General features: G+C 53.8%; 1 protein-coding gene across 1 annotated transcript; it reads left to right on the top strand.

Moving 5' to 3' along the window:
* Nbl1 (NBL1, DAN family BMP antagonist) lies at positions 1-10177 on the top strand. The gene is made up of 4 exons (XM_041652008.1): positions 1-194; positions 8029-8223; positions 8345-8456; positions 8883-10177. Exons 2-4 carry the CDS (start codon positions 8057-8059, stop codon positions 9132-9134), a joined length of 531 nt encoding a protein of 176 aa, XP_041507942.1. The 5' UTR covers positions 1-194; positions 8029-8056; the 3' UTR covers positions 9135-10177.
* The last annotated feature ends 6985 nt before the right edge of the window (positions 10178-17162 follow it).

The raw sequence follows: 17162 nt of genomic DNA on the forward strand, positions 1-17162 counted from the left end.
GGAGGCGCTCGGCCCGCCGCTCCCCCGCGCCCCGCGCCTGCCCGGGGCCGCAGACGGCCAGCAGAGCAGCCCAGCCGAGCCTCGCGGGGCCGCCCCAGCCCGAGGACCCCGGGTCTGTGACCCCCCCGAGGCCCTCAACCCCTTCTCAGAACCCCCAGGAGGACGCGCCGCGCTCCCCGCTAACGCTGCGCGCGGTAAGTCTCGCCCGGGCCCGCAAGCTGGAGCGGGGTAGCCGGGGTCCCCTTGCTACCGCGCCCCAAAACGTCCCCAGAGCCTCGCAATTCCTCTCCGCGCCTCGCCAGACCGCGACCCCGGCGCCGCGCAGTTTAGCGGCTGGTCCGGCGCCTCCGATCGCCCGCGCTGGGGACGTGGGCGCGGCTCCCGGGTGGCCAGGGGGCACCGGCGGCGTCCCGAGCCGGTCGCCAGCCGCGCCCCGAGGCTCCGTTTCTTGTAGGAGTTTCACCGCCTGGACTAAGAGTGGGAGGGAGAGCGTCGCCCGGCGGGCGCCGGGCAGCGCTGGGGCTCTGGGCTCGCTCGTCCACTGGCTCAATCCTGGTCCCCCAACTCGGTCCCTGTCTCCCATCCGCAGGTCTTCGTCATCCCACCACTCCATTTCCGCCCCCACGCTCCTTCAGGAGTTCAGTCTCTCCCGTTGTCCCCCCTCGTGCCTCGATTTTCACTTTCTCTGGGCTTATGTCTCTGCCTTCGTCTTTTCTCTGGTGACTGAGCGCCTCCCTGACCTCCTAACTTCAAATCAAAGCATCCCGCCCCAGCTTCCGAGTCGCGGTCCCTCAATAGAACTCGTGCAAAGTTTCTCTGGCACCACGAAAGACCCCAAACTCTCCTCTTGACTGCCCCAAAGTCTGGCCGGTGTCACTCCCCCCCCCCCCCCCCCCCCGCAGGGGCAGAGAGGGAGAGGGGAAGCAGACGTGAGTGCCCGAGCTAGCTAGCTAGCCTTTCCAGGGGCTATAGCGAGCCTTGTAAGCATTCCACCCCAATGAGGCAGTGTTCACCGCAGGGCTCTGCTGCCGGCCACCTGCCCTCCAGCCGGCTCTGGCTCCCGGGCCAGGCGATGATCTTTTACAAGCGTCACTAAAGGGGGCAGCTGCTTGCCTTGGCCTGACTGGGGTGGGGTGGGGTGGGGTGGGGTAGGGGCGGGCATGCGGGCATCAAGGGAGAAGGCCACATTTCCAGGCTTTCCGAGGTCCTTGCTCAGCTGGAAGCCACCAGCCTGCAATTCGGAACACCCCAGGAAAACAGCCTCCTGGCACAGGCTGAGAGTAGGGAAGTAAGTTGTCAACAGGCAGCCCCCCACTCTTTGTCTCTAAGCAGCCAGCCCCCCGAGACTCCCACGGATGCTGGAACTGCCTGGGCGGGTTTGCCTTGAGTGAGAGCCAAAGAAGAGACAAGGCTGGGGCGTTTCCTTGGTGACCCCCACCCCTTTCCACCCTTCCCTGAAAGCCAGACCTCTCTCCTGGGCCTGTGTGTTGAAGGGGTAGGCAGGGGAGTGGATGCTTTTCCCGTAGCCTGGGGTACAGCCTCCTTAAAGTGAAATTTCAGCTCCTTCCTCCTGCTGGCAACCCCAGGGGTCGGAGGCTGTGGGGTGGGCAGGGTTGTTGGTGAGGTCTGAGGGGAACTTCTGTTGAGCAGATGTGAAAGCCTGCCCTACAGCCGGTAGTTAGCGTGCGTTTGTTTTGGAGACTGTTTTTTGGTCTGTGGGGCCTGACTGCCTGCATAGAAACACCCAGAGCCTGAAGGTGAAGCTGCCTGGTACTAGGAGGTAGGCCTGGGTGGCATGGGATGGACCCTGGGTATCAACCCACTGCACAGTTGGTTCATGCTTTGCCCTGGCGCTGAAGGAAGGAAAACCACCCTGTGGTGCTCCTGGGGTCATGGAATCCTTGTGGCCTTAAGCGGCACACTGGAGCCAGACTCTCCCCAAGGGAATCTACTAAGCCAGATGTTCCCAGGCTAAGCCGAGGTCTATTTCACAGGTGGGAAGTGTGAGGCTTACGGAGGTGAAGCACAGGTCACTGACACAGTCTGTATGAGCAGCCCTGCCCCTAGGCCATGCATCCTGAGACAGCCCCTGTCCCTCAGCACCCAGGAACCCAGAGCTGGGCCCCACTGATGTGAGGCTGGAGACTGCTTTGCCCCCTCCCCAGCAGCCTTTTTCTGTTGCACCATTCGAGGAAGTCCCTGCACTCATTCCAAGACCTGGAGGATTGCCCCACCCTACTGATCCCCAAGCCCAGGGCAGCGGCCATAAGCACCACACCCTCTCCACCAGCCGCATGCGCAGTGGGTACCAGGCATAGCCCGACTCTCTATAGCTAGGTGGGGGTGGGGGTGCACTCTCAGGGCTGCTGTCTTCCAAAGGGGTAGAGTTTGGATCAGGTCTTGCCCCAGCTTCTGCTCTGGCAAGCGGGCGTGTTGGGTGACACTTGGCAGCTTGTGAAACTGTCCCCAGCCATCTTGCTTCTTGCTTAAGTTTCAACTCAAGGATTTAGGTATCCCCCGAAATCCCTACGGTGGCAGATGCATCCCAGATTGAGAAACACTGGGGATTAAACCGGATCTGGAGGAAGGAACATAAGAGGCCTAAGTGACTCCAAGCCGCGCTCATGGTGACTTCCTGGAGCTGTAACCCCACAGTGACAACCTCTCCAGAGCCTTCCTTACCGACTCCTCAGGTCAAGTCACAGCTGCCTAGGCGAGAGGGCTTGCTTTACTGTTTCCACATTGCGGACGACCAAACAGACGCACAGACATCTTCAGGTGGCTGAGCTGAAATTTGAACCTGAGCCTGCAGTCGTGGCGGGGAGAGATTTCTGCCTCCCTGTATGTATGTGAGATTGTATATATATGTGTGTGAGGGAGATGTGTGTGTGTGTGTGTAAGACTGGGGGTGTAGTATGGTACAGCCTACCTTGAAAGTCCCAGTGGGGACTGATGACCGACTTATCAGAGTTACCAAAAAAGGAAATGGGGCGGGGGGGGGGCGGAGGCATCTTGGTGTACACCTTTAATTCCAACACTTGGGAGACAGAAGCAGGCAGATTGAGTTCGAGGCCAGCTTGGTCTACCGAGTGAGTTCTAGGACAGCCAGGGCTACACAGAGAAACCCTTTCTGGAAAGTTGAAAAAAAAAAAGAAGAGGAAATAGGCAGCAATTGTTCCTTCAACACAGGTCACCTCTTGGTGGGTGCTGGTGGCAACTGTCCTTGAGAGTTAGGTCCACAGAGCATTTAGAACACCTGTTCCAGGCGGTAGACCCCAGTGGTGGAACTGAGAGCTCCTGTTAGCCATGACATTAAGGAGGCCATTTTTCTGGGGATCTGGGGGCCACACACGGCTCCTAACATGGCTGGGCCTCAGAGTCATGCAGGGAACACAGACAGATGCCCCTTCAGGCCACACCCCGGGCTCTGGTGGTTTGATTTTGCAGGCTAGGCCCAGGCACTTCTATGTTTCTGGTGAACACCTCAGGGAGGCTGCTGGAGCCTGGCAGGTGTGCTGTGGGCCAAGCCTTGTGCGCTCCCAGCCCCACCTCCTGGCATTCCTGAAGGGCCTTGTGAGTCAAGGGCCTGGGGAGCTACCACAGCACTTCCTGCCTGGGAGAGATAGGTCGGGCCTCTTCTTGACCTGTGTGTGAAGAGAGGGGTCAGCCCGTGGGTGTCGCCCTGTGGGGGCTTCCTTTCTGTGTGAATGGCAACAATTTGGAAAAGGCAAGGCACAAGGAGGCCTATGGGGAGCTGGAGAGAAGGGCTGTGCCTCTCACAATCCAGCAGGTGCCCTGATAGGGTCACCAGAAATATCCTGCCCACCTCCAGGTCTGAGGTGGGCCAGGGTGGGCATCTGTATGTGCTCCACTGTGCTACTGAGCTCAGCGGACACTTCACTCCCGTACCCAGATCCAGGAACCAGGTACCGCCATGACCACATGCCGTGACCACATGCTGGCCTTTGGGGAGCTCAAATTCTGGTCCGTGGAGCAAGGTTCCAGATGAGGCAATGGTTAAGCACCAGAGTTCTGATGGGGACCGGAAGGCTGCCCCTACGGTACCCCAAATCTTGTTCCAGCTCCTCATTCCATACCACCATTCCTGGACACCTCTCCCCATCTCTTGCCTTCTCTTTCTCTCTCTTTGGCACCTTCAATCTGTGAGGCTAACTGCTGCTCACCTGATTCGTTCATGACCAGGCCTTGCTTTCCTGTTGTCGGGACGTGTAAACTCGTCTAAATCCCAGCTGCGGCCTGCTTCCATTCTTCAAGTAGAAAGTGGGGGAGACAGGGCCTATCCAGTGGAGTTATTATGAGCTGATGCGGCGGCTAGGACCAGCATTTCCCTGCCAGGCAGGAGAGGCCATGGGGCTGCCGCCTGTGATCCCCTCTGCCGGCTTTTGCTCCTGCAGTAACCTTGGCCAGGAGGGCCCTCCCTCGACCTTCACCATTACCCAAAAGCAATCCTCTGCTCAACCCAGAACGATGAATTTCCTCCCCGCTCACTCAGGCATCTCTGCATTTCCTCGTGGGATCTGAGCTTTGGAGGGAGTGAGCGTGGCCTTCCTGCTTCCCTGTCCTTGAAGACCCCCAGACAGGGAGTACCTGATATGGGGAATGAGTGGCCCAGGAGGGCATGGCACCTCTCTTGCTGGAAGTGCTTTGGGACTGACAAGCCCTGCCTGCAGAGCCTGGGTGTTGGTCTGACTGATGGCTCATTTCTGTCCTGCCCTGGCATTCTGGCACTCTGTGTGACCTTCAGGGTTGAAGCTCTGAGGAGCTGGGTGAGGCTCCCAAGGCCCAGGAAGGAAAGTCCAACTGTTGCTTAAGCAGAAAGGAGCTGAGTTGCGGGTTGAGGACACACGCAAAAAGGGTAAATCAATAGAAGATTAAGCCTGCAAGGAGCCCACCCAAGGGTGGGGGGGCATCATGGCCTCTGGGCAGGGTGTGAGGGCTTGAGGAGAGGGGTTCCTGTTGGTACCTCTTTGACCTCCCTTCTGACACTGCCCAGCCTTATTCATCTTCCAGAGATAGGAACTGATGTTAGTAGGTGAATGCTGGATACTGGGTGGGTGGGTGGGTGCTAATTGCTGGGTGCTGGATACGAGGTGCTGGGTGCTCAATGCTGGATGCTGGGGGCTGGATACTGGGTGTTGGATGCTGGGTGCTGTTATAGGAGCTTTCTAGTTCTATGTTTTTTTTTTTTTTTTTTTTTGGTTTTTCGAGACAGGGTTTCTCTGTGGCTTTGGAGCCTGTCCTGGAACTCGCTCTGTAGACCAGGCTGGTCTCGAACTCACAGAGATCCGCCTGCCTCTGTCTCCCGAGTGCTGGGATTAAAGGCGTGCGCCACCACCGCCCGGCAGCTTTCTAGTTCTAGAAAGGATCCATGTTCCTTCTTTCCAGCCAAGGGAGGCCAAGAGAGATGAATTCTTCTTCACAGGCACGCAGCTCCTAGGCTGCAGACTTCTGACCCCAGACTCCAGGGGCAATGGAAGGTCCAGTCTACTGGGACTTCAGCTGCTGATCTGGGGAGGTCTAGGGTGATGGCAGCATTCTGCCCCGGATCCTGGCCTGGTTGTGGTGGGTTGGGGTACACCACTCTTCTGAGGGGTGTGACTGGCCCTTGTGCTTGTCCCTGCTGGGGCCTCTGAAAAGCAAGATAAAGGAGGTGACCTTCTGAGGCAATCTATCTTACTTCTTAGCTTCTACCAGATCTGTCTAATAACAGGGCCTAACCTCTGGGCCAGTGACACTCTAGAAATGTCCCCTTGTCCTGTCTCCAGGTAGCCTCATAGCTAAGCTCCAGGCTGGGCTCCGCCTGAGCCAGTCCTGACTTCAGCAGCCTCCACCCCCATCTCTCCTGGTTGCTGGTTTAAGACGGACTCACATGCCCATCTCCTGACTACTGTCGCTACAGCTCAGATCTCAATTCCAGTGCCTACTGAGACCTTAGCTTCACGTCCTGCCTCGATCTTATTGATTCCCTGCTTGTCATTGCCAAGAAAGTGTCCCAGACTCAGGGATCTCTCTGGTGCCTGGAGGGGTCAGTCCAACGCAGGGAGGGTCCAGAGCTCTGGTCTTCGATGGACCTTGGAGATCTTTAGAAGGCTGTGGGCACACCTTTGCTCAGGTTAGTTCTTGAGGGTAGACAGAGGGCCTTTCAGGAGCAGGAGGCCTGCTGGATGCTGGGGCTGTTGCCTATGCTCAGGAACGAGTCCAGTCGGTCCTCGTGGGACATGATTATTCTCAAAATGTGGGTTTTGTCGTTGATCTCATGGGTGAGTCTGGAGTATGTGCTGAGTGTGGATCACAGCAGAAAGTATTGGGATCCGGGCACACTGTCCAGTCCCACCCCTAACTGTCCCTTTCCCCGTCAAGCCAGGGGCAGAGGTCATCTCCAGGGACCAAGACTTCTGCAGAGAGAGGAGCAGTTGCTGGGGGCCCTGCCCAACGAGCCTGAAGGCTGCTCTATCCTCCCTGACAGTCTTCTCCCTCAGCCCACTGGATTCTCACTGCAGAAACTGTCCCTTCCACTGCCACCTCCCTAGACAGTTTTCAAAACACCTGTCATGGCCACCCCCATCACTTTCTGGGGATGGGGCAGGGCCGTCATCCAGAGGAGCCAGCCTTCCCCACTCCTGGTTCCTGACTTCCAGAGAGCTGGTGGAAACACCCTGCTCCTCTCTCCCCAATTCAAGTTCACCCAGGCCCTTCTGGGGACAATACTAAGACACAGTTCCCAACTGTCCAAGCTGGGATATTACCCTGTCTGGTTGCCTATTAGGTCTTTTTAGGAGGCATGGACAGTGACCTCCTCTAAGGCTGTAGAAGTGTGACTCTCACCCCAGCTGAGAGCTTTCACTCTTAAGTCCCCAGGGAATTCTGATGCACTACTACTAGGTTTGAAGACGCCACTTATTTTACAGGTGGAGAAACTGAGGCTTGAAGGTGCCAGGGTCACCAAGCATTAGATAGATGATAGATAGATAGATAGATAGATAGATAATGATAGATGGATAGATAAGGATAGGTAGATAATGATAGATAGATATATGGTAAATAGATATAGATAGACAGACAGACAGAGACATACATACATACATACATACATACATACATACCTTTCTCTAGTGTCCTGTTTCAGATGGGGTTTGGGGACACCCTGCCTTTATAAGCACTTCCCTTTGTTCAGGTCTCTCTGAAACCCCCTTCACTACTTTTGAGATGTGTGTGTGAGGGATTGGGAGAGGGGGTGAAGCCTACAGAAGCTAAAGTTAAGGAAGGTGGTGGAAGTCCCCCTCTGATTGGCTCCTATACACACAGACTCTGTCCTGCAGCGCCATCTTGTGGCCAGCTCTGGAATTAGTGCCTTACTCCTGAACCAGAGACCTTTGTGTTTGACTCTGGGGTTAGGATCCTGCTGGGGGTAAAGACGTGTGGGGATCTCTGGTGGCTGGACACTGTGGTGGGGAACCCTAAGAAGAAATATATCTGCCTCGGTGGCGTAAGGTTGCGAGGCAGTGTCTTTTTAGGAGGCATGTGCTATGGCCTCCTCTGAGGCTGAAAATCAGGATCACTTTGGATTTATGATATGAGGGATCCAAACCCAGAGCCCCTGCTTGCACAAGTCAGGCACACACTGTACCACTGAGGCACACGCCTAACCTGACACTAGTTGCTATCCCACTGAGGACTGTTCAGTCGCTCCGTGCCATCAGGTGCGGTGTTACATACAGCTAGCTGCTTTTGACTGCTAGTGTACCTGGCGCTGGGCATGGTGCTACCTGCCTGTCACCCAGCAGTGGGATTGGGAGGACCAGGAGTTCAAAGTCATCCTTGGATACAGACCTGAGGCCAGCCTGAGCTGCATGAGGCTATGTCTCAAAAAAAAATTTTTTTTTTTTTTGGTTTGTTTGTGGAGAGCTGGCCTTGAACCTGAGGTCCAGAACCTGCACTTGGAATACACCCTGTTCCCCAGCACCTAACCTGGGCCATCCTGCACCTCACTTTGCCACCTGTGCTCAGTTCCAGGGCTCTGGACGTCACGGGCACCATGCTTTGGGTCCTGGTGAGGGCTGTCCTCCCTGTCATGCTGCTGGCTGCCCCACCACCCATCAACAAGCTGGCCCTGTTTCCGGACAAGAGTGCCTGGTGCGAGGCCAAGAACATCACACAGATTGTGGGCCACAGCGGTTGTGAGGCCAAGTCCATCCAGAACAGGTGGGGCTCTCGGGGAGGGAGAGGGTGAAGCCTGGGACCGAGGGACGGGAAAGGAAAACCAGGAGGGTTCACTCCTGCCTCCCCTCTGAAGATCCGGGCTCAGGGCCATTTCTTCCCGCAGGGCGTGCCTGGGACAGTGCTTCAGCTACAGCGTCCCCAACACCTTTCCGCAGTCCACAGAGTCCCTGGTGCACTGTGACTCCTGCATGCCGGCCCAGTCCATGTGGGAGATTGTGAGTAGGGTTCTCGGTCCCTGGCTTCATTGCTGTGTGAGCTGCAGGGTTCCTGCTGGGAATACACACGGGGACACGTGGTGGGGGGATTTGTAGAGGGTCGCAGATATTCCTGAGGCTCCACCCATGTTACAAACAGTGCAGTCCTTCAGTCCCCACTCACTGTTACAGGCTAAGACCCCCACCCCCATGCCTGGGGGAATGGGTAGGAGGGGCGGGAATGCCTGTAAGATGAGATTGGAGTTCCTGCAGGAGCTCACCCCTCCACCCCCCTCACCCCCACCCCATGGGTCCACAGGACACACTGGGCTGGCGCAGGTGGACTCTGGGATTCTTGGTCTCCAGGGCTGTGTTATTATTGGAGTCTCTAACACCTGCCCTAGCCTCGGGAACAAATATCCCTTCCCTTCCTTCTGCCCCACCCAGGTGACCTTGGAGTGTCCCGGCCACGAGGAGGTGCCCAGGGTGGACAAACTGGTGGAGAAGATTGTGCACTGCAGCTGCCAGGCCTGCGGCAAGGAGCCCAGTCACGAGGGCCTGAGCGTCTATGTGCAGGGTGAAGATGGACTGGGCTCCCAGCCTGGACCGCACCCCCACCCCCACCCCGGTGGCCAGACCCCCGAGCCCGAAGAACCTCCTGGAGCCCCTCAGGTTGAGGAAGAGGGGGCTGAGGACTGAGGGCCTCCAACTCTTCCTCCCCTCTTGTCCCCTGTGGAATGTTGGGTCCCACCCTCCAGGGAAGAGGGAGGGGAGAGGCGGAAATCCCCCCCCCACCCCCTTTGGCACTGGATGGACTTGGAATGCTGCCCGGTTGTCATAGAGATCCGAAGGGAGGGGCTGTAGCTAAGCTGCACAGTTTAATATATGCAAGATGGGGGGAGGAAGCAGACATTCTCAGGGCTCTTTTTTGGAAGGTGAAGTGTGGAGCTTCGTTTTCTAGAGATGGGTCCTTAGGATGGAGAGGAAGTGGGCTGAGCTGCTGAGGATGAGCAAGACCTGCAAACAGGCAGGCCCAGGCCGGGTCCATACAACTCCTGATGGGGCAGGATCCCCAGGGATGGGCAGAGGGTGGGTACCATGACAGCATCCTCTTTGCGGGAGGGTCTGAGCTGGGAAGACTGTCGGCAGAAGCAGGAAGCTCCAGCCCCTGTAGATTTCCCTAAGGCCTCCTTTACCTCCCACCTCCAGGAAAGCATCCCCTTCTTTGGGGTGGTTTAGGGGTCAGGCTGGGGCAGGACCCCGCTGACTCAGGTGCCAGAGCATCACTGAAGAAGAAAGGCCATCCTTCCTGTCTCTCTCCCTCCCGAGATCTTAGCACTGTGCCTGCCATGTTCTGGACCCTTTGGGATGCAGAAGCAGCCAGTCCCACCCGTTGGGGAGGGTCTTTCTGAACGAGGTGATGCTTCGTTGATTTCCATTACCTGGGACCATAGTGGACAGGAGGCCCCTGCGTAGGGCCCCTGCTGACCTTGACTTTCTCTAGCTCCCCATTCTTCCCTCTCCTCCCGTCTGCACTTTAACCCTAGGGCAGGGCAGGTAGTGAGGAAGAGCACTCTGTCTCTGATGTGTTGGCACCATTGTTTGTGTCCAGGGGGGCTGCTAGCTCACCCCTTACTTGGGGGTGCCCCAGCCCATGGCTGTTTGACGAGAGCCTTCAAGCTTGTAACCAGTAGCCCGTTTCCCCCCGAACCCAAGTATTTTCATGAATAAATACCTTCAATGCCTCCATTCTCTTTCCTGTGGGCTGATTATTGATCCGGGCGGTGGTGGATGCAGGAACCGGAACTGGGTTTGGTCTAGACAGTGTGTGGCTGACCTTAATTATTGCTGTAGCTCCTCCCTGTATCTGGCTCGCTCGCTTCCCTGCCTTGGCCCCGTGTCTGGCTCACCTCCTCTCTTGGGCTCCTGTGTGCATTTCTGCCTTGCTCACACGGGACTGGGCATGGACAATTAGATTTGGACACTTGATCCCTTGGGGTCCCTCTGGCCATCTCTTTACTCTCAGGGCCCTGGTACATGTCACCAGCCTGATCCAAGCCCCAGGAGAAGAGGAAACAGACGAACCCTAAAATCAAAGGTTACAAGTGAATATACGGGTGGTCCCTGGGCTAGGTCATTTGCATAGTCATCTTGCCTAGCCCTCAGTCTCATTTTGATCTTGTCCTTATTTTTTGTGCACGAGGCGTCTTAGGTACAGGGGAGTTAGTCATCTCTCCAGGACCATTTTGTTAAATGCCACCAAGAATCAAACCCAGGCAGTCTGGGTCAGAATCCATGCCAAGTTTGGTGGCCCAAGCACTTGTAAACCTGTGGGGGAACTCTCTCATTTGCTCTTCTGAGTCGGGCACCAAGTCTGTGAGTACATCCCAAATCGTGGGTGCATCCCGACTTGTGGGTGCATCCTGATTCATGGGTGCATCCCGACTTGTGCATGCATACCCGACTTGTGGGTGCATACCCGACTTGTGGGTACACACCTGACTTGTGGGTGCATCCCAACTTGTGGGTACACACCTGACTTTTGGGTACATCCCGACTTGGTAGAAGTGCACAGATCTCCTGATGTCACTTTTACATGGCAGTCAGAAAACTAGCGATAACTGTGCTTCTAGAGGTCCCTGGGACTGTACCTCTGAGTCCTGTGCCTCAAGTCTGAGAGCTGTCTTACTGCAGGTGTCTTTTTTCTGGACTGCTTCTTAGAGTGTAGAGACTTAATTCAGTGAGGAGGTGAGAAGGTGGTGGCCGGGCTGCTGGCAGGTCCTGAATGGCAGCTAGAGAGAGAGACACTTGTCAGAAAGACTCAAAAGGCTGGAGACAAAGGCCTGAAGGCAGCAGGCCAGCTGGTGGGTGGGTTCAGGGGCCAGAGTTGTTCAGGGCCAGTGAAGTTGGAGAAGCCATCTGAGAGGGGCCGGGAGGGCCCAAGGAAGAGCAGCCTCTGGTCGGATTTGTTAGCCTTGTCAGGGAGAGCGGCCAGATCTCAGGAATGAGAAAGAATTGTGTGTGTGTGCACATGCATGCGTGTGTACATGTGTGCATGCGTGTATGTGGGAATACATGTATATGTGTGTGTGTATTTGTGCATGGGGGTCCACAGGCACATGTGGAGGCCAGAAGACAACCTTGAGTATCTTTCTCCAGGTGCCATTCACCTTGTTTTTGAGACAAAGTCTTTTAATTTTTTTTTTTTCGAGACAGGGTTTCTTTGTAACTTTGGTGCCTGTCCTGGAACTAGCACTTGTAGACCAGGCTGCCCTCGAACTCACAGAGATCCACCTGCCTCTGCCTCCTGAGTGCTGGGATTAAAGGCGTGCACCACCACCACCCGAAACAAACAAAGTCTTTTATTGACTTAGATAGAACTCACCAACTCACCAGGCTGACTGGTCACTGAACTCCAGGAACCCATCTGTCTCCAGATCCCCAGTACTGAGACTATAAACACATGCCAGCATACCAGGTGTGGTGTGTGTGTGGGGGGGGCAGGTGTATGCTATGGTGTTCATGTAGAGGTCAGAGAACGTCTCTTAGGAGTTGGTTTTCCCCATTGTGTGAGTACAAGATGCCGCACTCAGATACTCAGGCCTGGTGGAAAGCACCCTTACCCTGCCTTCCTTCTTCACATGAGCCCCCTCCCCACCTGAGACAGGGTTTCTCTGTGTATCCCTGGCTGTCCTGAAACTCACTCTGTAGACCAGGCTGGCCTCGAACTCACAGAGATCCGCCTGCCTCTGCCTCCCGAGTGCTGGGATTACAGGAGTGTACCGCCACTACCACCTCAAGTTTTTTCTTTGAAAACGTAGGTTCTGGGAATCCATCTCAGATCCTCATCTTTGCATAGGATAAAACATTGTTTTGTGACCAGGTCTTAGCCTAGGCAGGTTATAACCTTGAACTTCTGATCCTCTCACCTCCACCTCCTGAGTGCTGGGATTATTACAAGTGTGCCTCCATGCCTGACCTACATAGTGTTGGGGTTGAATCCAGGGCTCCATGCATGCTAGGCAAGCACTCTAGCAACTGAGCTACATCCCACTCTCCGTCTTTGGAGAATATTGTTCTGTAGCCTAGAGTGGACTTGAACTCATGGTCCTCCTGCCTCAGGTCCAAGAGTGCCGGGATCACAGGTGTGTGCCATCACATTCAGCAGAACACAGAATTTGAGAATTCTCATGAGCTATGTCTACTTCAAGTGTGTGTAAATGCATGTGTATATTTGTGTATGTATGTATGTATGTATGTATGTATGTATGTTTATATGGGGTACTGATTCAGAGTTTTGCTTCCACCAAGCTCAAACCGAACCACTAAAAGAACCCAAGCATAAAATTGCAGCCTTTCACCCCGTCGCACAAGCAGCGAGGGCCTTTAGCCTCTCTACAGATGAGCAATTTAGGCAAGATGGCTGGTTTGCCTGAGTTGGTTTCCCAACCTTGCATGGGATCAGCTACCAACTGCTTTCCTTCCCCTGCTCCAGGCTTCTGGGAAGTCTGCACTGCCTGGGTTCAAATCCCAGCTAGGCTACTTTCTAACTGTGATCTTGAGAGATCACAAGGTCTCTGAGGTTTGGTGTTCCCACGTGTAGAGTGGAAACTATTGTCCACGGCCAAGTCTACTCCCAGGGAGAGGGTGAGGGTGCCGGAAGGAAGTCAGTGCACATGGCAAGTTGGGCACAGTGCCTGCCTTAGGCCACACCGCAGGAAGTGTCATTTGCTGTGACCATGGGGAACGAATGACTGGCCCACACTGCAGGTAGCTGGACAGATAGTTTGTCCGTGCGTTCATTCACTTATTGGACAGATATTTATTAAGAACCTAGATGGGCCGGACAATGGTGGCTCACGCCTTTAATCCCTGCACTTGGGAGGCAGAAGCAGGCGCATCTCTATGAGTTTGAGGCTGACCTGGTCTACATAGTGTGTTCTAAGACAGCAGGACTATTTTACAGAGAAACCCTGTCTCCAAAGAACCTAGACAGTGTCCATGGTTAAACCTGCCTGTCTTTGTGGAGGTGACCCCCCACTACATCTTCTGCAAAGGCAGCTTCCAGCGGGACTCACGACCTCCGCAGACCTTGACTCCTCCCACTGTGTAGCGGGGAGCTGTCTTTGTCCTCTGTGTCTCTAGGCATGGAGGCTGGAGCAGGGGTATGACTTCCTAAGATTGTTGTCCCGTTATTCCACATGGCATTACCAGCCTCCTTCATAGAGGAAGCTCACCATGGCCGGGAGCAACCAAGAAAGGGTTGAAAATTCTCAAAGCCCCTCTGCACCTGTGATGGTGAGGGAGGCTTGGACCCTACCTACCACTCAGTCCAGGACACAAAGGACAAATGAAAAACTTCTTTTAGTTGGAGGTGTTAACAGTATGACCACAAGGTGGCACCACTTCCAGGCAAGTCTTAAATATAAACCGTTTTTGATGTTTCCCTCCCCAAGACTGTTTCTCTGTGTACACTCTTTGGCTGTCTTGGAACTCACTCTGTAGACCAGACTGACCTTGAACTCAGAGATCTTCCTGCCTCTGCCTCCCAAGTGCTGAGATTAAAGGCGTGCATCACCACCACCCAGCAAAAAAAACCTTTTTAATTATAGCATATTGTGGATAATAATAAATACTCACGGAAATTGCATGCCACCTGGAATGATAAAATGATTAAGTTTTGGGTGCTGGAGAGATGCTCAATGTTTAAGAGCACTGGTTGCTCTTCCAGAGGTCCCAGGTTCAATTCCCAGCAACCACATGGTGGCTCCCAAGTGTCTGTAACTCTAGTTCCAGGAGATCCGATGCCCTCTTCTGGCCTTACCAGGTACTGTATTATGTGATGCACATGTGTACCAGCAGACAAAAATACCCATACAAATAAAACTAACTAACTAAATAAAATGATCATGTTTTATTTGTAAAATGTGAAGGACATTACCTATCATAGAAAAAAAACTAAAGCAGGGGATATATTCTCTCTGTTTATGCAGCTAAAATTTAGCAGGCTGCTGTGCCAAGAGGCTCTAATGTGCATCCCACCCCCATCTCCACTACCCTGATATCAAAGCACGGAGAATAGAAGAGCATTCTGCAGCCAGGCATCATAGTGATGTCTGCAACCCAGTTCTCAAAAAACGGAGCAGGCAGATGGGAAAATTTGAGGCTAGCCTGGCCCATATAATGAAGCCGTGTTGGTTGGAATAGAAGTAACTTAATGGAGTCACTATTAGGCTGGTGCTATTAGGAGGTGTGGCCTTGCTAGAGTAGGTGTGGCTTTGTTGGAGGAAGTGTGTCACTGGGGGTGGGCTTTGAGGGCTCCCATGCTTAAGCCTGGCCAGTGTGTCGCTGTCTTTCCCTGCTGCCTGCGGATCCACAAGTGGAACTCCCCAGGACCTCTCCAGCACCGTGTCTGTTTGCACACCGCCTGGCTTCCTGTTACGACAATGATGGAATCAACCTCTGAAGCTGTAAGCCCGCTCCAACTAGATGTTTTCCTTTATAAGAGTTGCCGTAGTCACAGTGTCTCTTCATAGCAATAGACGCCCTAACTAAGACAGACCCTGTCTCAAACAAACAAAACCACATTCATACAAACAAGAGCCAGGAAGAGAAGATTCCTGAGTGAGAAGGCAGCTGCTGTTCAGGCTGATGACTTGTGTTTGTGCGCTTCATTCTTGGGGCCCACATGGTAAGAGAGAACTCCTGGAAGCTGTCCTCTATTCTCTCTCTCTCTCTCTCTCTCTCTCTCTCTCTCTCTCTCTCTCACACACACACACGTAATGAGCCTTTTTCTGTCCTGCTAGCCAGCTCTCAAATAATGACTTCTTGTTCATTATGAAAGCTAACTAACTAGCTTGGGTTTATAACTAACTAGCTCTTTTAATTTACATTAATCCACTCCTATTAATCTATTACATGGCATTACCTCTCTTCCATCTCCTACTCCCTGTTTCCTCTCTGTGTCTCCGGGCATCTCCTGTGCACCTTGATGCCTCCTCCTCTTCCTTTCTCTTCCCAGAAGTCCCACCTACACCTCCTGCCTAGCTATTGGCCATTCAACTTTTTATTACACCAACCACAGCAATACATTTTCACATAGTGTATAAATATCTCACAACACACACACACAGACACAATAAACATAATAAAAAAAAACAGAACAGGGGCTGGAGAGATGGCTCAGAGGTTAAGAGCACTAACTGCTCTTCCAAAGGTCCTGAGTTCAATCCACAGCAACCACATGGTGGTTCACAACCATCTGTAATGAGAAGTGATGCCCTCTTCTGGCCTGCGGGTGTACATGCAGGCAGAACACTGTACACATAATAAATAATAAGGAAAACATAAAAAATAAAAAAAGAACAATCTTTTGTTAGGGGCCTGGAGAGATGGTTCATTGTTTAAGAATGCTGGCTGCTCTTCCAGAAACCCCGTGTTTGATTCCCAGCACCCACATGACAGCTCACAACCATTTGTAACTCCCGTTCCAGGGGATTTGATGCCTTCTCCTGGCCTCCACAGGCACTAAACATATACGCAGCCCAACACTCATAGGCAAGGAAACAAACGGCCCTTGCCAGCCTTATAGATCAAGCAACAGATCATGACGACGAGCCCAGGTTCCTGGACCCCAAATGAATCTCCTGCTGCCCATGCTAGGCGTTCGTATGCTATTAGAGGCACCTTAGGGTGGAACCCCAACGGGGGAAGCAGAAGCCAACAGTATTACGTGATATAGTCAAGCCGTCAGGTCACACAGCGTCGTCTAATCTTCCCGGGCGCCCCGCGAGTCAGACACCAAATTCTGCTAACTGTGGCTGAAGAGAAAGGCGGGGGTGGGGGTGAGGGTGAAGGATCAGGTGCCACTGGCCCGGAATGAGCAGAAGTACTCTCACGGGATCTCACGGTGGTCTCTGACTCTCTATCCAGCGGAGACGTTCTCTTCCTTGGGTCAAGTAGTATGGTGCGGGCGAGGGCGGGCAGTCCTCTGCTGCAGCTGGCTCCACCCAGTGTGGGCGCTGAGCTCCATTGCTCCCAAGACACTCAAGGGGCGAGTGGGTACTGCTGCTCTGAGAATTCGGGCAGGGGGCATCTTGCCCAACTACCTGGCCGCCTTCTGCCTGGGGCACCTGGCAGATCTGAGCAACCATTAGATTGGTTGGTGCTGGTGACCTCTGCAGAGGCTCTTGACCTCTCTGAGCCTCATCTTAACTAACACCTTCTCTTTGGCATTCTAGTCGGGGTAGTCGGGGTAGATATTCCAGGACAAACTGCACCCGTGACTTCTAACTGGGAGGTATTTCTATTTTGGAAAAGACACCCACCAGGTTCTCTTCAGACTGTTGTACATTTTCTTTTTTTCCAATAGAAATGCCCACTTTAGGTTTCCTTTGCCCATTCCTTGCTTTTTTTTTTTTTTTTAACCCATGCCGGAACGGAAGTTCCCAGATGGGAAGTATCATCTGATGTAGTGTCCAGCTTGACCCGAGCATTACCTGGTACCTACTAGGTGCGAATAAAATTTTGTCATCACTAGGAGGCGCTATACCCTGCCCCTCTGCTTGCAGTGACTCTACCCTTCCAATGGCTTGGAGATTCCCAAATCCCTCACACTAAGACTTGGCGCTCCGACAGGCCTAGAGGGATCTTCAGGAATAACATTCAGTGCTGTTGGAGAACTGGATGGGGCGACCCGAAGATGAATAATGGCAGAAATTATTTACC

Source organism: Microtus oregoni, unplaced genomic scaffold, assembly GCF_018167655.1.
Source record: "Microtus oregoni isolate MIOR12 unplaced genomic scaffold, Mior012 000005F_ref0000423, whole genome shotgun sequence".
NCBI lineage: Eukaryota > Metazoa > Chordata > Mammalia > Rodentia > Cricetidae > Microtus > Microtus oregoni.